At 43.8% G+C, this 20,479-nt stretch overlaps 1 protein-coding gene across 2 annotated transcripts in view; it reads left to right on the top strand.

The window, feature by feature from the left end:
* The window catches only part of FOXO3 (forkhead box O3), a 111,797-nt gene that overhangs the window by 78,387 nt on the left and 12,931 nt on the right, over positions 1 to 20,479 (top strand). For both annotated transcript variants that reach the window (XM_054569800.1, XM_054569799.1), the window contains exon 3: positions 14,417 to 15,852. In XM_054569800.1, the coding sequence (XP_054425775.1) occupies positions 14,417 to 15,817 (1,401 nt within the window). In that variant the 3' untranslated portion in view covers positions 15,818 to 15,852. The remainder of the gene's footprint in view (positions 1 to 14,416; positions 15,853 to 20,479) is intronic.

Here is a 20,479-nt window from a genome sequence, read left to right on the forward strand (position 1 = left end):
TTACTGTAGTAAGAATATCTCACTGTAGCTTGAATTGGTGTTTTTTAAATGATGACTTTTGCCAAGTTCTTTTGGCAGCTGCTCTAGACTGAAAGCCCTAAAAATTGATTACTTGCAGATTATTGCTAATCATTCCTTTTTTATGCAGCCTTTGCCACCGGTCCGAGGCTGGGGTCACTGTAAAATGTTAGTATCTGGAGTGCCTCCTGTCCAAGTGGATGAGTTGACTCTAATTTACTCCTGGATGTCTGCATTCTTTTCCACATATGTCCACAAATAGCATCAGAGTAAATTAACGTAACTTCCTGATTGATGTGAAGAGAACCAAAGAAAGATTGCAGTGTTTGGTGGCCAAAATACCACACAGTGTGAGCAGAGTGAAACTGCTGGCCCATTTTATAGCACTCTAATTGATAATTATTTCTGAAAGAGCACATTATTTGGCCATATGGCAAAAATCCAGTATCATTCCAGAGGCATTGGGCCTGTAGGTGCATGTGAACACCATAGTAAATATACGCCTCTTTTTGCCAAGAATCGAAGTAGGTTATCCAAGAGGAAAGGGGAGAGAAGAGAAAATACCGATTTCCTCTGTACCTGAACATGTCTGGCTGGTAGCTAGAAACTGAAGAGTGTGAAATCTTGTGAGGCTTTCACACTTCATAGTAGAGTCTCTTGGTTCATATTTTGTATGCTAGATAATTAATTCTCTTCTTTTGGGAACTTGGAGGGCATATAAATATGTACGCGCATGTGTTTGTTTTTGGTTCATGGGAACTGCCTAGTCCATCTTCATTTTTGCAGGTCTAACACTGCTAAATACTGCCCGAGGAATGAGGATAACATGTGGGGGAGAGCCAAACTGGAGGGAAACCTGGCTTTTCACACGGGACAACACCAGAGTCACAAAGTATTGTCTTCATGACCTTGTGGCAAGGAGAAGGACCTTGAAAGTATTTGCATCAGGGTTAAATTTGGGGCGGCCCATGGCCGAATCCAGGGAACCAAGGGGAAAGCCTTCTCTGAGAACGGTGCGGGGCTCCAGAGCAGGGGCCTGGATCCTGTGGGAAGGCATCACGTGCCACTGAGAGGCCTGCCGAACGACGGGCAGGGAGACGGGCAGGGTGGACAGACCGGAGTGCTCTTGGGTCTGGTAGGCGAGGAAGGCAGACCTAAACCCAAACCCAGACCCCCAGCTCACCCAGCTCTGCTCTTCACAAGCAAACCGCAACATTGAGCAACAGCTGGGAAAGGGGGTGCTGATGCAGATGAAACACTGCAGAGGGGCTGTGTCAGGGAGCTCTTCCCACCCCCCTGCCACCACCCCTTTTATTAATGGTTTGTTTTCATAAAGCCTTATGGGTCTTCAGCAGAGCCAGGTCAGAACATTCAAAATGCTGGAGCCATGCGTCTCTGCCTCTCCTCCTTGTGACCACATTTTCCTCCTTTCCCATTCTCTGGTGTTCGTTCTCATCTATGTAGGGGTAGAGAAAAAAGTTAGCGATACTTGTCGAGTCTCATCTTTTGCAGTTAAGAAATCAGAGTCTACCAGCATCAGTAGACTGGAACTGCAAGGGCCTGAGATTTGACCCTTACTAGCTACAAGGCTTTTGGATGAAAGGCAAAGGAATCTATCATTCGCCCATGTGACAGCAAGCAGCACTGACAGCGGCATATTATGCATTTGTTCTCTCCTTGCTCCCAAGTCCCACGGGAGTGACGGGGGTTTATGCCCAGGTCTCTCTCTGTTTCAGGAGAGGAAACCTGGGTTTAGGGGTCCTAATCTTTTGTAATGGGAAATAAGCATATCTTCCCTTTGCTCTGGAGGGAGATGCTATCTTTCAAGGCTGTTCCCTATGCCAGAAAAGAGGGCCATTAGTACTTTAATTGCAAAATGTGCAGAAACACCAGGGACCCATGGAAAATTATCTCCCAACTTGGATTTGTTAACCTTGTAAGAAGTTTGTGTGACTTCTTTTTCTAACCACAGATTAACATCAGGACTCAGCTGTCTTTCTTATTTGGGAAAGGCTGTTTGAAAGAACCTGATTAACTTATTTCTGGAAAAACAGCTAATACAGGGTAGTATTATTCCACATAATGCCTCAGAGAGTTGGAAGTGTGTTGCTTGAAGCTACCTTTGAACCTAAAAATGGCTCAGCAACATCTGGTCCTGTGTGCTTTCCCTCCTTGTCTTGATGTGAAGGGTTTGATTTCACTGGGTCCCCCATGTCCCGTGATTTGTTCAGCCTTGTCACGCTGTGAGTGCTCACACACACACATACCCTATTTTAGCAAATGAACAGCCTGACTAAGGGGAGGGAGTTGGAAATGTGGGCTTCCGAAGTTGAGGGAGAAAATCTAAGGGCTAAACCTGCCAAATCAGACTCAACCAAGAAGGGAGCCGGAAAGCCAGGGGTCCTGCGTCCTCAAGAGTGGCCTTGGAATCACTGGCAGCCAGGGTGTGGGGACCATTGAGCCTGGAGCACTGTGACACCTGCTGGATGAGAAGTGGGGTCTCCCCCGATTCCACCATACTTTGATCTCTTCCTCTTAAGCCCTTCTGTCTCCAAAAGCTGCCTGCAGCCATAAACAGGGTCTAAAAGAGCTATCTCCTAAATTCCTTTATCCCTCAAAACACTCAGTTATAGGAATTTTTTGGTTCTACTGTATATTCAGCTCCCATAGTCTCACATGTGACTATTCTTGCCCTTTGGGTAAGAGGTATTACACTACTGATGCTAGTGCTTCCAGTCTCTAAGTGCTTTGAAGTTTACCTGGCAGTATACATACATAAAGTAGATTAGAGCCTAGTACAGATTAGTACTAAAATACCGCATTCCTGTCACGTCCTTTAGAAAAACCGATTTGTCTCACGCGCACTCAGCCTGCTTCATTCATTATAGTTTGGAGAATAGTGCTAGTTTTAACTTGCACGTTTAGGATCATCCAGATTTTAAGTTGAAATGCACTAGTATCTGAATGACTCAGTGAATGTACATGTAAGTTTTTTGTTTGTCTTTGTTCTTTGTTTTCAGAAAAACAGAGTGTCTGATTCTTGAGTCAATGGAAATATCCTCTCTGTTCCTTATTCGATCATGTTATGTGGACTTTGAGCCGTCTGGTGCTCATCTGTGTGAGTAATTGGCACTCAGAGTATCCTGGAATAAATGGTTGGTTCATTCGGCGTTTAGCAATATCATTATATTGGTCATCAGCTACATTTGCATCCTGTGGTTTTAGACAAGAAGAAATCTTGCAAAACCAGCGCAGTGAAATGCTGCTGCACATTCAGGTGCGCGGTTCCTCAGCAGGCTCCTTATTAGCTGAATTTCATGGGGGTCTGGAGGGTTCTGTAGACCTGGGTCATTTTGCAAAATTGACTTAGATTATTTTTTATTCCCATAAAGAAAAGGTCCATTGGTGGTTTTGTTTGCAGTAGCCAACAGGAGATACTCTGTTACGTGTTGTTTACTTTCTGTTCTTCTTTCACTAGTAACACCTTGATTTTGATGACTGTTAGAATAATTAGCACGGACACTTGGAAGATAGCCTGCTTCCAAATGTACACACACTTACCTATTTTGTAAATACTAGCCCAAACTTTTTCCTTCCCTGGCTGAAGAAATGTGCCTCCAACTCGCCCAATCTTTCCAGGGTGTGGGCCTGTGTGTGACTGTGCCCACATGTTGGCATATATTTTAGAGCTACCAAAAAGAAATGGGTTGCTCTTGAAATAACAAGACAAAAAAGAACGGTTTTTCTGAGCCATAATATCCAAAGAACTGGAAACAGTTGTGTTTGTATGTGTGATGCTAAAGCCAGTGAATTTCCTGTGAAGGAAGGGATTGCAAACTAAGAACAGGAAAAGCAGTTTTCCTGGATTTCAGATGTCAAACTCAAGCTGTTTCACTCACCCACTCAGCACCTCCACATTCATCCCTTTAATGTGTTGCATTGTTGGTAATTTCTGTTTTTTCATGTTTTGATGCCACAAGACAAATAATAAAATAGCATGTATGTGCAACCTGAGAGCAATTTTCTACCGGGTTTTGTTTTTTTTTTTTATTGAGGTTAAACAGAAGCATCCTGGTCATGCTGTCATTTGGCAGGCAAAGGCATCATATTTTAAAATTCACATAGTTCTAAAGCAAGCTCATCTTTTCTGGCTCAATAATAAACTAATTACATATATTAAATAGTATAGAGCTAAGTCCCTGTTTCAGATTAAGCCTCCTAATGGCAAGGTCCAGGCCAAAGCAGACATTTGCCTGATGTCTCTGGCTTGAGGACCCGTAGCACGGTGCCAGCTCTGTGAGGGCCTGTCAGGTAGCCCTGGCTGACTCAGTCCTGGGTCTCGGCTCCTCGCGCACAGACGACGCCAGACGTGCCCCTGAGGAAGGCCTGGATACCTAACAGTTTGTGGCAATTATCTCATTTGGCCATTCCCCAAAAGTGGTGATCCTCAGTCAAGTTAGGACATGCCAGTAGTGTCCCTTTTGAGGTGTGTCTGAGGAAAAAAAAGGTTTTATTTCTAAAAATGATCTGGTTCCAACAAGGCTCGCTCCATGGCTCGTCATTTTTCTACCTTATCCCTCCCTTTCATAATCCTCAGGACCTTGTGCAGAAACTTAGAGATGGGAGCGTTTAATTCAGTAACCATTTTTTTTGGTCTTTAAAGCTTCATGTTTCTTGATCACCTGTTAATAGTACCTTTCTCCTTAGACAGTTGGATGACTTCTGAGGCAAATGGTGCAGAGCTTTGCTTTTGGAGTTAACCTCTGGCTTGATTTTTAGCACCACCTCCTAGGAGACAAGTTACTTAACTTTTCTGCACCTTAGTTTCCTCCTGACAGGCTTGTCATGAAAATAAAATGAGATTAGCTAGGTCAAGCACAGAGCATTGGCCCTGGTGGGCACCAAACACATGAAGTTCCTTCAGATTGCAGGTGAGACAGACTCTATTTTGTATTTCTCCTGTTCCCTATGTGCTTGCTTGGAGGAAACTTAAAACGAAGATGTGTTATCTGTGGTTTTGAGTGTGCCTCAGAGGGCTCTGGGCCAGCCTTTGTACCAAGGTGGGAAGGGAATCAGCTCTTCACCCTGGATGGGCTCTTGTCCGTTCTGCCAAGTCCTTCCGCCAAGTAGCCCACACGCTGTCATTTGCCCTTCTTACTCGCTCTTACTATAGAGAACCGGAAGCTTACTTTTTAGACTACATTGCCTTGTTTTTGGAAATTGGGTTGTATACTTGAAGTTAATACCCAGGGATGAAACTTGTCAACTTTAAAACAACCTAGATACTACTTTACAGTTGACAATGGAAGCTTTCTTCCATGTTCACTCATGTGAGGATCGGTCACAGGCTCATGTTTTATAACATTTCATTTTAAAGTATTGTTCAGCTGCTGCCCCCTTCCCACTACTTCCTTGATTGGACAGATATTTTCCTGAGCACCTTCTATGTATCAACCAGGCCCCATGCTAGGTGCTAGCGCTGTAAGAAGATATGGTATCTGCTTTTAAAGAGTTTAATATGTGTTAGAGGAGACAGACTGTATTTCTCAAGTTAAAGCAAGGCAGACTGAAGATGGATGGAGGGATGGAAGCAACATATTATTCATCCTTTGTGCTCCCTGCACTGTATCCTTTTAGTTGATACAGTAATCTAGACATTGGTATTAATGTTTCTGGGGTGGTATTACTGTTACACTTCAAGGTCAGGAGATCTGAGTTTGTCTCAGCTCACCTGCCACTTTACTAGCTGATGGAATTCAGGTATGTATCTCTTTGGTCCTCAGTTTCTTTCACTGTGAAGTTAGGGCTGCTTATTACTAGCTAGAATTCACAGCCCTCTCCTCTTTTCCCCCATTACTTTTTACTGAATTTCTTACGCTGGTTACTTATATAATGTCATGAAAGCGATTAAAAATTCTCTGATGTAGTCCTGAATTCTGGGTGTATATTTACAATGTACTTTTATTCTCTCCATTTCTACCTACAAGTTTTCAAACTGGGAAAGCTTGCAGATTTATTTTGAAAAATCTAAGTGAAAATTATGTTAATAATAAAACTGTTTCTGCCCTGCTTTGTTTTACTCTGCAGAATCAGTTTTAACAATGTTCTGCCATTTCATGGCTTTTAACCCTTTGAAGCATCCACTTTCTCTGGCTACCTGTCGTGGTCTTCAGAGGGAACTTACGTAGCATGTATTTGCGGATCCCTTCTTGGAAGGAGAAAGAGACTGAATAAAATCAAGGAAGCAGCTTGAAGAAAGGTGGGGGGACAAATACTCCGGCTTTAACTTGCTTTCTGGAGACTGGTTCGGTTGACTCCGTGTCCTTAGCTGCTGCTTCCTCACTCTGTGGGGAAAAGGATGTGGGGTTGGAAGTAGGAGGGTGTTGGGGGAGGGCGGGCGCTGCAGGGAGTGGGTGTGGGCAGCGGCTGGAGGCTGCCAGGGTTCTCAGTGTGCCGGAAGTGCAGGTTTGGCTGTGGGGAATGGAATGTTCCCTCTTGCCCTCCAAGAGCAGAAACAGCTGTGGAAGCGCTTGAAAAGAAGATTGCTAAATGAAAAAAAAAATTAATATGAAAATAAAACCCACACTGGAAAGCCCAACAAAACGGTCTGTGATAGAGTGGTAGCTCTTTAAGAGAACTATCTTCCCCTCTAGGATCTCGTTTTGTCAGTTGGGAGCACACACATCGTCTACCCAGCCTTTCCTCTCCTAAGGAAGCCTCGTGTGTCTCATTTTGTTTGGACAGAGAATGGGTTCATTATGCTGCCCACAAGATGACGATTATTTTAGTCCTCCTAATGAGGGGCCAGAACCTGTCGTTTACTGCATGAAAACTTGAAACAAATACTAGTTTTCAAAGGAGACCTCTGTTAATAGAGGATTATTGTCAGCAAATTTAGCGGAAATCTTATTTGTAGCTGGAAATTTAATCCTTCAGCCAAGTTCCCGACAGTATTTATTTTAGAACATCATCTTTTTTAAATAACTCCCTTAATGGTTTAAACTTTTCGTATTTTAGGCAAGGATAAGACTGAGCCAGCCTGGAACTTGTCTTACACATCAGGGTTGATTGTGCAATCTTTTATGTGAGTGTTTATTTTAAGTGTTCTTCTCAGTCTGAAAGGCTTGTTTGGCTATTATAGCTGGTATTTCATATAGTTAGAAATAATAACTTTTCTGGTTTCAAGTCTGCTTCGCGCCATCATACATTCTATACTTGGTTATAAAAAAAGCACAAGTTAGCCAGCCCCGAGGTAGATAAAAATCCAGTGGAAGGGGGCAGCCCGGCCTGGCACTCAGGGCTGGTAAGCAGGACCGGCCTCCTCATCCCCGTTGGAGGGGGCTGCTGCTTGGCCCGTTGCCGCGCCCACCCCCGCCCCCGCCGCCAGAGTCTTTGCACTGAGCACAGTGAGGTAGTTCTCTGCCCAGTCGAGGAACGAGAAACAGTGTGGTTGTTATCAGCGTTCTGGAGGCTCCCTGAATGTGTACTTTGGTTCTCAGGGAAGTTCATGAAGTAATACTTCGCTGTATTCCTAACAGTGGAAGCTAATTAAGTACCTCAGGATTGGGATATGGCTTTTTCAGTGGTTATTTTTACCCAGTCTTTTGGGTTTTGCATGAAGGACAGTCTATGAAAGGGATCGTGTGAGATTGCATGCTAATTCAGAGAGGCCTCTGAAAATTACAGGGATCAATGATTGTTCTAGCCCTTCCCTTCTCTAGCCTACGTCAGTCCTACTTTTGTGAAAGTCCACTTGCCCTCTTTTCTGTCCGTGCCGATCCATGCTGGGTGGAGAAGTGGCACAGGGCCGAATGGGTGGCTGTCTACAAGACAGTGCAAAGTCAAGGACCCTTCCCCCCACCCCCTTTACCTTGTCTTACATTTTTTTTTAAAGAAAAAACGGTTATATAGACTCCAGTGATCTGGAGAATTGCTCTAACTCTCCATTTTACTCTGCACGTATAATCTATGACCCCAGTTCTCATCCCTGTCTTCTGAATGGGGGAAGCTTGGACTTAAAGAACATCACCTGTGCTGTGTCACCAGACCCGGGAAAGACTAGGAATCATTAGACGGAATCAGATTCTCAGTCGGTGGAAACGTGAGAGGGAAATTCCACTGGTTCTCTGCTCTAATTGCACATTAGACTAAACTGAGGAGCTTTAAAAATGCCCATCTACCCAGTCCCTCCTCAAGACAATTGAATCAGAATCTTGAGGAGTGTGGGTGAAAGTGTTTCGCATCTCTCCAGGGGATTTTCTAATGGGCAGCAGAGTAGAGAACTAATATTAAGAGAAACCAGGGCCTCACCTAGAGAACTGCCTCTGAAAGAACCTGTCATTGTGCGCCAGCGCTTCCCAGACCCTCTCCTAAAGCTGCATCATGAGGTTGCTTTGCTGTGGTACACCGCACCCAGGGGTTCCCGTGACTCGTAGTTACCACTGGACTTTTCATGTGACCTTCCTCTTCTACAGTTCAGCAGATGCATGTAGTTGAAATAGGCGTTTGGCAGTCTCTGAATTGTGAGTGCCCAAAGTCAAAGCAGTGAGACCCACTTGAAAGGATGGTCCTGTGTTCAAGTTCGGGGAGTACAATGTTGAAAGGCAGACCTTTGCTGATTGTCCCCACTGAGCTCCCTAGTGACCACCAGGGAGGTGCCTGCAGTCCGCTTGGGGGAAGCTGTGGGTCTGGGTTGGGTGCTAACCACCGTAACTCGCATTTGGCTCCTTTTCAGAGGTGGGGGAGAGAGGAGGAAGAGACTGTCTTAAAAAAAAAAAAAAAAAGCATGGGCCTTTAAGAGTTAAATTACACAACTCCCTTTTTATTTTTAAAGTCAGTGGATTCCTTGTTGTCGTTGCTGAGAAAGATAAATTGATACCACATGTTGCCTCCAGACAAAACCCTCTCTGTGTTCCCGGGGAAGCACATGCAGCTGGTGTCTGGGTTAGTGGACAGTCTGCACAAGGTAAACATGGTTGGGAAGGGGTTGGAGCCGACATAGGGTAGCAGCAGTTGAGAAATTACCGGTTACTCCCGACTGGCACAGCACCTTTGAAATACTTTTAAGAGTTAGAAATCTTTTCCTGGAGGAGCCACCCTCTCACCTTTTGGCTTCAAGTGTACGATGCTCGGAAATCAGTAAGTGAGCATTTGTGATGTCACTGCTTCCGTATGTGGTATCAGACAGTTGAGAGCATTTTGTGCTTGGCACACGGATAAGTACTTTGCATGTGTAATTCCATTTAATCTTCCCAAAGACCCTAGAGTACAACAGAGAGGGTGCTTTTATCCCCATTTTATGAAAGGGCCAACCAAAGTCAAGTCAGTTGCCCAAGGTCACACGACAGATGCCAGGGCCAGGATTCTAACTAGGAGCGGCTCAGATGAAAGCCTGTGATCTTCCTCCAGAGTCACACGGCCTCCCTCCCTGCCTTGGCCATCTTAAACTGCTTGTGTGAATTAGGCACTTTGTGAAGTAGTGATGGAATACTTATTGCAGGTAGGTTCTCTCCAATACCTTATCTAATCTGTTTTGGGTCCATGTGTCTTCACAACTAGTGGCATATATGTAGTGGCGGTATGCACATTAGCATTAGCAATAAGTGTGTCTATCATGCAGTAAAAAACTGTCTTCAGGATAGCAAGTGCCAGGTTCAGATGAGGACAGTTACCATGGTACTAATTTCTTCGAGGAGGGCCAAGCAAAGGGACCTCTAGGCTGTGGCCCCAACCACTGCAGTCAGCACGACTGTGAAATGCGAGTTCCCTCACGCTGCCTCCCCCACATGCCGACCGATATGCCTCCTTAAAGGACGGGGCCACTAATTCCGCTGCCAATTGCACAGGACAGAGATTTGCCAGTTTTGTTACTAATTAACCTCACCTAAAGCATTTCTGCACAAGGGTGGGGCTTGCTTCAGTGTAAATAGTTTAGTAAAAGATACATGATTGACACAAAAATAAGATGAAGGGCACTGTTATCTTTTTTCTCTCTCTTTTCAAGCACATGGTGAGAGAGATGCTTTAAGGGTTCCCTCAATCTTTGGGCCCAAGTTGGAGAAAAACTGGCATGTTTGTCCTGGATGCTAAAGTTTCATCTTAAAGATGTTTGCTTTCCTGTAATTCATCAGTGTCTGGGGTTTTTAGCAGTGGGTTTAAATACCCAGGACTAGTCACAGGGTTTGGGGATGGGACTATAATAGCTTCTTTGCTCCTTTATTAAGTAAATGTAATCACAGAATAGCTTGAGCTCTAACAAAGGGAGTCCTGGTTGGTAGTATTTACTTTATCACCTTAGCCTTGAGGAAAGCACTTTGTTAGTACTTTGGCCAATTAGTATTGACCTGCCTCACAAGGTATTTAAAAATGTACATTTAGATGTGATTAGAAATATCACTCTAGTTCTGTCAAAGCATTACTCTTTTGCCTTCAGCTCCAACCCCCCACACTAATTAAAATTTTAGAAATTTGGACTGTTGGTATGATATATGAATTAGTGAGAAATCATAGAATCTTTTTAATGGTAGCTTTATAGTTTAAAATACACACAGTAAATTGAAAGCTAATTTACAGACCCTAACAGAGAGGTCTTTAGAGAACTTAAACTACAAATCATAAGAGGATTTTCCAGTTGGTTTGTCTGTTTTTATAAACACCATTTCTTCACCCCTGGGAACATTTGTTGTCAGGGAAGTTGGGAAAAATATTGCAGTTCTGACATTTTATCTGGCATTTAATTATTTACCTTTTTGTGCTTCACCAAAATCGAGGGAGAAAAACTAGTGATTTTGAATCAAGACCTGTGAAGAAAATCAGAATGCATGTTTGGCCTCTGGCCTTGGCGGGGGGGCGGGGGGCATCTGAACTGTAAATGGACAGAGGGGCCATAGTTACTGGCATTCATCAGGGTCCCACCTTCAGATTATGGATTTTATAAACGGAAGGCTGGCCAGCCTGTTTGGACGGGGGACTGTGAGCACGGTGGTGGTGCGATTTTTATTGTGTCGTCTTAGTAATGCAACTGGGAAAACCTGTCTGAGTGTTGTGTAGCCAATAAGCCTTAGGAACTGTATTCAGCTACTAATAACCTCTAACATGAAGAGTTGCGCAAAGATTGGACACTGAAGCTAATCAGCCATTTAATGAGTTGGCTTTTGTTTCAAAATCCAAGGATAGTTAACATTGGTTTGTATGGGAACTACCTACCGCCTTCTCCGTAGAATGGATACTGTGATGGCCAGCTCGGAAAGAAACACAGACGTGGGATCCGGCGTAAGCCTTCGTTTTCAGGTTTGCTCTTCTGAAAGACTTTCTTTTAAATTAAAAAAAAAAAAAAAATTTAGGAAAGACCTGCCAAATTATTACCTCTACTTCATAAACAACAGTGCAATAATAAGATTGTGCCTTTGTATCCTTCCTTCTTAAATGTTTCTTTCTTTAAATTATGACACCTGGGTTGGGAGGTACGTTCAGTGATGACACCTGAATAATTGGGTGGCCAACCTGTGAAAAGTTGTAGTAAAAGCATTGGATTGGAGTTGGGAAAACAAATTTCGGTGTGGGTTCTTAGAGCTATTACCTGTGTGACCTTGTTAAATTATTTAATAGGTCTCAGCCTGAGCCTCCCTACCTATGGTGAGGGCACTGATACCAGCTTTGCCGGTTTGTTGTGAGAATTCAAGACAATGAGTCTATGACCGATGACCCAGTAGCTAACAGTGCTGCAGTCAGGCAGGCTCTCCTTTCTTCGCCCTTGCAGTTAGGGGTCTGGGCCCCGGCACCCTGTGGTTCTGGGCCCAGGTGTGGCTGTCCCAGCCCCTTCACCGGTGCCCTTACAGAAGCTTGATTTCTCTTTCCAAATGTTAACCAGCGGTGGCTTGTAATTTTATAAAATTACTCACATGCATTGTTAGGGTTTAGAGTTGCAGTAAGAGATGACCATTAGAAAATCCATATAGGACATTTTGGGGATCTGTAAAGAGTTTTATTTCTCTCGGTTGATTTGGAATTGGTGAAACTAAAAATACAGTTCAAAAAAATTATTTCCCTAAATGCTTTTTAAAAGGGGGATAATTGGATACATATGATTGGTGGTTTTTGGTTCTGGGTGTTGGTATGAACTCTTCAAAATCCTACAGTGAAGGAGCCCGGCCAGGTTAGGAGTAATTAAGTCACTGTGCACAGCGCCCCCACATAGCCTCAGGACCTTCTTGTTTTTCCATCAGGAAGCCTGAGTTTAAGTTTTTACTTAATATATCTATTCATCTGAGAACTCAATAGTAGAGCCACCTTGCACTTGCCTGTTTTTTTAACCCTGCAGAATGAGTTTTAGGAGCATGCTTTATATCTATTTTATTGAGAAAGTGTTTGCCTTTTTAAAGAAATGTAATTTCTGAACCATTAGTAGAGATGTCATTATTCTTTTAAAAACCATAAGAGTAAAGGGGAAGCAGGATATATAGTCTGTTGGGCAAAGTTTGTCTCATCAGATACTCAGGATGTTTTCTTCTCCCAAATGTGTCTTTATGGCTGTGGTAGAAATACTGACTATGACCCATGGTTGCTAATGCTCAATTCCCAGCCTAAACTGTGGGCCCTCCTTGCATGGGAACATATATGCATGGGAAACACTGTGCATATTTTGGGTTATTTACTTATGGTAAATGCTGCTTTGTGTTTTAAAAACATTTGGTAGAACACATGTATTTGTATCCTCTACATAAATATACTTGGTGATTGCCAATTTTTTTAAAACTAGGGTAACATTTAGGATTATTCCTACTAAATATACAGCATCAACCAATATCTTTTATCTTGCAAATATAAGCTCATCTGGTCTGCATGTGCTGTTTCAGATGTGAAGAATACCACCAATTCCTCTTGTCTTTTACGGTCTGCGAGGCATTTTACAGATTAGAATGAACCCGCAGCAGGCAGTGTCCACCGTGGACTTTGAACTTGTTAGAGCCAGTAAGAACACCCTGCCTGGGTAGTGTGACCTGCTCCCGCCATCCTTACGTCATCCCTGCCAGGGAGGAGTGGTTTGGATGTTATTATGGCTGTAATGAAGACGGAGAACTGAAGTCGCTGCAGGCAGGCTAAATGATTTGCTCAAGGTCACATAGTTGGTCAGTGACGGAGATAAAACTGGATGTGGGTCATCCCTCTCAACTGAGCTCATCTACCAAGCCAGGGGAGTCCTTGCAAGATGGGTGTAATCATCAGTGTTTGGGGGTATTTTGCCCCATTTCTCTTTTTAAAAAAATAAACCTTTAGATTTAGAATACCTTTAGATTTATAGAAAAGTTACAAAGCTAGTATAGAGAGTTCTCATGTACCCAACATCATTTCCCCTATTGTTCACCTATTGTATAAATTTGGCACATTTGTCACAACTAATGAGCCAATATTGATACACTGTCATTAATTAAAGTCCGTGCTTCATTCGCATTGCCTTCGTTTGTACCGAATGTCCTTTTTCTGTCCCAGCACGCCACCTAAGACACCACATCACATTTAGTCATCACACTTCCTTAGGTTCCTTCCAGCTCTGGACAAGCATTTGTTAAATGTCCCTTAATTGCAGTTTGTCTGATATTTTACTCATGATTAGACTGGAGTGATGGGTTTTGGGAGGAAGGCCACAGAGCAAGGTACATTTTCATCATGTCATACTAAGACTAGATACTATCAACATGATATCTCTGGTGATGTTGCCCTTACTCATCTGGCTGAGATAACATTTGTCAGGTTTGTCCACTATAAAGTTACTCTTTTTCCTCCTTTCCATACTGTACTCTTTGAAAGGAAGTTACTGTGCCCAGACCACATTACCTTAAGTGCGGAGTATCTTGCCTGCTTCTGTCAACTCAGCAGTTCTTACTCTCCAGTTTGTCAGGTGTGAAATTGTAGCTGGAGGGGATGGAGTCATAGGTAAAAATTCACACCAGTTCTGAGTTCACTAGATGTGGTTAAGAAAATGTAAATACTGCCTCTACACTAGTGGAGGAGGGGACTATGAGAAAATAAAATAGCCCCCCAGGTGATTAATTACCCTTAGAAAGCCAGGGAGGTTTGTTGCAAAGCTCAGGGAGAGAGTGGCATGATAATAAATTACAAATGAGAACTTCAGTATAGGAAATACAACTACAGAAAAGACAACAAAACACAGGAATTTGTGAAAAACAGTGTCAGTGAGCTTATATATTCCCAGCATCTCGTGAATATGGAACCATCTCCCACCTCCTAAATATGAAATAATGCCATTGATAATGTCATTTAGTTCCAGGCCAAGGTGGGTCATGCCGATGTTTAAAAATGAGTCTGATTGACTCTTCTTGGTGCTCAGCCTTTGGACCATTCTGGCTTATATTCCACATTTTCCTTTCTCTCTCCACAGAACTCTATCCGGCACAACCTGTCGCTGCACAGCCGGTTCATGCGGGTCCAGAATGAGGGAACCGGCAAGAGCTCTTGGTGGATCATCAACCCCGACGGAGGCAAGAGCGGGAAGGCACCCCGGCGGCGGGCTGTCTCCATGGACAACAGCAACAAGTACACCAAGAGTCGTAGCCGCGCAGCTAAGAAGAAAGCAGCCCTGCAGACAGCTCCTGAGTCAGCAGACGACAGTCCCTCCCAGCTCTCCAAGTGGCCTGGTAGCCCCACGTCACGCAGCAGCGATGAGCTGGATGCATGGACGGACTTCCGCTCGCGCACCAATTCCAATGCCAGCACAGTCAGTAGCCGCCTGTCACCCATCCTGGCAAGCACAGAGCTAGATGATGTCCAGGATGATGACGCACCACTCTCCCCCATGCTCTATAGCAGCTCAGCCAGCCTCTCACCCTCTGGAAGCAAGCCGTGCACCGTGGAGCTGCCGCGTCTGACCGACATGGCAGGCACCATGAATCTGAACGATGGGCTGGCCGACAACCTCATGGATGACCTGCTGGATAACATCACACTCCCGTCGTCTCAGCCATCCCCCACCGGAGGGCTCATGCAGCGGAGCTCCAGCTTCCCATACACCACCAAGGGCTCCGGCCTGGGCTCTCCAACAAGCTCCTTTAACAGCAGCGTGTTTGGACCCTCGTCTCTGAATTCCCTGCGCCAGTCTCCCATGCAGACCATCCAAGAGAACAAGCCAGCTACCTTCTCTTCCATGTCACACTATTTTACCCAGACACTCCAGGACCTGCTCTCTTCAGACTCACTCAGCCACAGCGATGTCATGATGACCCAGTCGGACCCCTTGATGTCTCAGGCCAGCACCGCTGTGTCTGCCCAGAACTCCCGCCGGAACGTGATGCTTCGCAATGACCCAATGATGTCCTTTGCCGCCCAGCCTACCCAGGGAAGTTTGGTCAATCAGAACTTGCTCCACCACCAGCACCAAAGCCAGGGCACTCTCAGTGGCAGCCGTGCCTTGTCGAATTCTGTCAGCAACATGGGCTTGAGCGATTCCAGCAGCCTTGGGTCAGCCAAACACCAGCAGCAGTCTCCTGTCAGCCAGTCTATGCAAACCCTCTCGGACTCTCTCTCAGGCTCCTCCTTGTACTCAACTAGTGCAAACCTTTCCGTCATGGGCCATGAGAAGTTCCCCAGCGACTTGGACCTGGACATGTTCAATGGGAGCTTGGAATGTGACATGGACTCCATTATTCGTAGTGAACTCATGGATGCTGATGGGTTGGATTTTAACTTTGATTCCCTCATCTCCACACAGAATGTTGTTGGTTTGAACGTGGGGAGCTTCACTGGTGCTAAGCAGGCCTCATCTCAGAGCTGGGTGCCAGGCTGAAGGATCACTGAGGAAAGGGGAAGTGGGCAAAGCAGGTCAGTGCCCAATGCTATGGCATAATCATAACAAAGTGGGGATGACTGGGGGAGGCTGTCTTTTATTTAGTTTGAACCGTATTCCACATTGAGAAACAGAACCACAAAGCAGTGCTGCACAGTAACATGGCTCCCAACCCGTTCACCTCCACGTTTTACCTGCAGAACAAATAGGGCTGTCAGGTGCTCCTCCCCAGAATTTGCTGACAGCTCAGGAGTTTTGTTGCCAGTAAGAAGAGGACACACACACACACACACATTCATAGATGTCATTCTTTGTATCCAGTCACCCTTGCTGACCTATGACACGGGTTCCTTTACCTGATGGATGGATGAGGGTAGAAGGGAAGGGGAGGAAGGCAGAACCTTAGGTCACACAAAAATCAAGGTTAAGGGCTCAGCCAGAGGACTCGCTTAGACCCTCAGGTCCAACACTGCCACCATCAGTCATTGATGTTATCATTTCATCTTTCTTTAACGATTTGAAGGTACATGTAGCACTTCTAATTTAAGTGTAGGATATATATTCTGGACTCTTTCATACATGAATATTTCCTCCAGAAGCAAGATCTGTTAGATTCTTAACAATAGTCCTAAGAATCTTTATTAGTTAGTGTTCAGTCTCTAAGCGTTTAAAAAAGCAAAAGAATTAAATTGAAAGCAGAATTTTTTATGTAAGAGCACTTACTCATGCGCATCTTGTTCCCCAACGTACAAATGATGTCAGGTTCTAAACAGAGTGACAGGGGCTATGAATAGTGACAGAGAATTTTTAATTGTGGCATTTTAATAGTGTTGAAATCAGAAAGATCACACAACATGATGTGGTAAGGAGAGCAGTTGATTGGAATCAGAAGTTGAGTGTTCTGTCTCCTCCTCTCTGGCCGCCATTGAGACTGTGTCTCTTAGCCCCTGAGCCTCCATTTCCGGTTTTATAAACTGAGGCCGATAGCCCCTGTTACTTTACAGGGTTATTGCAAGAACCAAATATACTGAAGTAACTGAAAGTGCTTTGTAAAACTAGGGGGCTGAAATGTGTACAGTATAAATTAGGTAAACATACTGACTGACAGTTGAGCAAGCAGGAAGCTCAGAGAGGTTAAGTAGTTTGTCCAGGGTCACATAGCTAGACCCAGAATCCATTTCTTGAGTGGCTTGAACTATAATAGTTATTTATAATTTTATCTAGATAGTAAAAAACAGGAAGTGCTTTGAACAGGAGCCAGAATAGCAGATAATAGATAAGCTTGTCCTGAAACTCTCCTCCTCAAGAAGTAAGATGAGCCCCAAGGTCTTCTGCTAACAGGTTTGCACCCCCGGACCCTTCCATGGTCAAGGTCTGTGCTCCGTGCTTCAGCTACTTTTTTTTTTTTTTTTTTAACCTTAGAAAGCCTCTTACACCCTTCTTTAAATGGTGTAAGAAAGAAATGGGATTCAAAGCATAAAAACCTGAGCCTTGTCTAACCCTCTGCCCTGGTGAAGGAATTAAAAGGGTCTCCTATGGTGAGCTCACTCTAGCTCATCAGTAGTTGTAGAAAGGGGAATGTCAAATGTTGCGATGCTAAAGCTTCTCAGCTTTCCCAGGCATACGCAGGCCCCTAATGGAACTCAGACATCTGTTTTCAGTCATTTAATAGCCGTTGAGATAGTAAAAAGACTGTAATGGAAGCTAAAGAGGGTGACACACTTTCATGCCAGCCAGTTCAGATCATACCAGAACTTGGCTTTTAGAATAATAAACAGTTTGTTATCCTTTACGAAGAGGAACGCAATTGCGGCTTCAAAAGACACAAGTAAGTTTTAATTTTGATGTAGTTGTAAGGAGGCCACTTTCTAGTTCATTAAAAAGAGTAGGTTCAGAGGAAAATGTACTACCAATTTTTGTCTAATTTTTTTTTTCAGTGTAGGTTTTCCTTTGTGTTAAATAGCAGACCTTTCTTATGTGTATATAGTTCTAAAAGATTGTATAAAAATATTTTAAGGTAGATTTAAGTGCTAAAGTTTTTAAAACATTAATGAGTCATTATTTTGATAATAAAAAACTACCTTGGGGATAACACATTTTATTATGTTCTAATGGAACTTGAGGGTCATTCAGTCACCTTTTTCTAAGAACATTTTGGGGGAGGTGGCTTTGAGAGGATATTCAGTTAAAAATGGGAAGTCACCAAATTTTTCTGAAAAATAAACTAGCTCAGTGTGACCAGAGCAAGAGAAGAAACATCATAAAGATGGGGGGGGTCAGGGGGATGGGGGCGGTGCTCTGAGGAAGTCTGGTTTCTGGCTTTAGGATTTCCATTTTGCTTTGCCGTGAATTCTCTTCTCAGTAGCTGGGAGCATGTGTAGCCTAAGTATGTTCTTTACTTTTAAACTTGGGGCCATCACTTTATTGAAGATTCTCTCCTAAATTCACAAAACAGGCCTGAGGTCACAATGTCAGACCTTACTTCACCCAGATTAAGCACCCAGGCATCCCAAGAGTTGTTCTGTAATGCCTCCTTTAAACCAGAAGTCATGGTGTTCTCCAGCTTCACTTCCTGACTTGCTGACTGAAGGCCATGTGACCCTGAACTGGAGCCGTCTAGTTATGGAGTTTATAGAGCAGTTCTATCCAGTTGACAGGCAGCCTTGCTGGAGAACTGTGGTGAGATGCTTCTCTGTAGGGCTGGGCATTTCAGATGCCATTCCTTTCAGACCACAGGCAAAATCTTTCACCCTGTGGGTCTATCTGGAAAAGAAAAAAATAACCGTACCTTTATGTGAGTACCAGTGACTGGAGTGTAAAGTGCATTGTCATCTCTCAGGCACTCAAAGCCTGGTGAAGAAGTATACAGATTGGCAACAGAGACGTCTGTGAGTGAGGGTAGTGGTTGCAAAGCTGAGCTTCCAATAAGCTCTCTGGAGTTTGACCTGTTTTCTCTTGGAGCAAGACACTGTAGTTTTGAGGTCAGAAGATGCCTGATTCCACAAGCTCTTTCATTCATCTTCATCTTTGGGCATTTGAACACCCCCATTAGGGAGCCGTCCAGTATTTAGTTTTGTTTTAAACTACTTTATGATAAGGATTGGAAAGCATCAACCAGGAAGAGCCCAGATGGAGAGGAGAAGGGTAGTTTTCTTTCTATTTCTGCAGAAACACTAATGAATCCCTTAGAATTGTAGGTTTCTTAGTTGTCAAAAGAGGACAAAGTCATAGAGTTTAAAGGTACGATATATGTATAATTTTAAACTTGAAACCTAACATTCTGTCTCTGAAAAGGCCCTGCTAAGAGGTATGTGATGATACAGAAATGTAAAGAAATGGTGGTAAACCAGTGAGGAAACAACAGACCCCAGTATTGGAGGCCATTTAGAATTTATATTTAGGCTATTTAAAAAAAAAAGCAAATCTTTGATACTTGTTAGACTTAATGGTTGAATGCTATGGGTCTATTATGTCTTTAAATATTCATGTTGGGAGACAGGACTAATTCTAACCCAATATAGGCAACATAGGCCATTCATATCACATTTTTTTCTTGCTGTAGATATTTCTGTGCCAGGGAATATAGTGTATGGTAGATATGAATCTGTACATATTGCACAGAGAATATACTCTGTTTTTCGCACTGTTGCTGAAGTGTAGTCTTTGGTTACAGTAAGCCAGCCTGAAGAATTCTGCATCTGCAGGGCTCTCTATTCTTAAGCCCCAAGTCTGAAGTGTCATTCATGGAGAGAATGGCTGTCTGGATCTTTCTGACAGTGGATCTTGTTGACAACAGTAAAGGAAAATTGAGACAGCTGTGGAAAGGGGTTTTCTCTGCGGAGGCTGGTACATGATCCTGGAAAGCAGGGGCATCTAGCACTAAAGCCTGCCCTTCCTGGACCTGTTAGTTTTTAATGCACCCGTGGTCACCTCTGGCCAGGCTGCTAAGCATGGGGACAGAGCCTGCGTGACTCTCACTTTAAGTGGTTGTGTTTTTAAGTTGCTTTCTGGAAGGTTTCTTTTGGCCAAAGAGCTTATATGGAGCATCAGTAAATGGGGTGCAGTTCACCAGAATTACTACTGGAAATTCTTGTAAACTTTAAGCTCCCATTAAATGCTTCTTTTTAGAGTATTCATAATGCTCAATATTCAACATCTGATAAATAATGTTTCAGAGCAGAGCCCCAGGGACAGTGAGCTGAAGTGGGTGGCTGGCTTGGGTCCAGCTGTGATGAACCAGCTCTAGAAATCAAACATAAGCTAAAGCAAGTGTCCCGAGGGCTTTTTACAGAAACCAGCATCTGGATTTAGTCTGAACTCTGGCCTATTAGTATGGAACTCCTGAAGTACTAGGGCCTGTGTTTTTATCCCCCACAGACCATGTGATAATGGAATGGGACATTTGAAAGCAAGGTTGTGCCAGAAAACCAAGCATAGTAAGGTTGCCACACACCCTTGGGTTCTTTGCTTCAACCTTGCAGGTAAGGCAGACTTTTTCTCTATGACAAGTGGTCCCCATCACCACTGCACCACCTTCTCTACCAGGCAGCCCATGCATTTCTTGATGGGGAGAGACTGCTATTTTTAAAAATAATTTGTTTTATCTCACCCGAGGACATTTTTTTTTTAATTGCTTTTAGAGAGAGAGGAAGGGAGCGAGAG

Source organism: Pteronotus mesoamericanus, unplaced genomic scaffold (assembly GCF_021234165.1).
Source record: "Pteronotus mesoamericanus isolate MK-2021 breed Mesoamerican mustached bat unplaced genomic scaffold, CSHL_Meso_final contig_20, whole genome shotgun sequence".
NCBI lineage: Eukaryota > Metazoa > Chordata > Mammalia > Chiroptera > Mormoopidae > Pteronotus > Pteronotus mesoamericanus.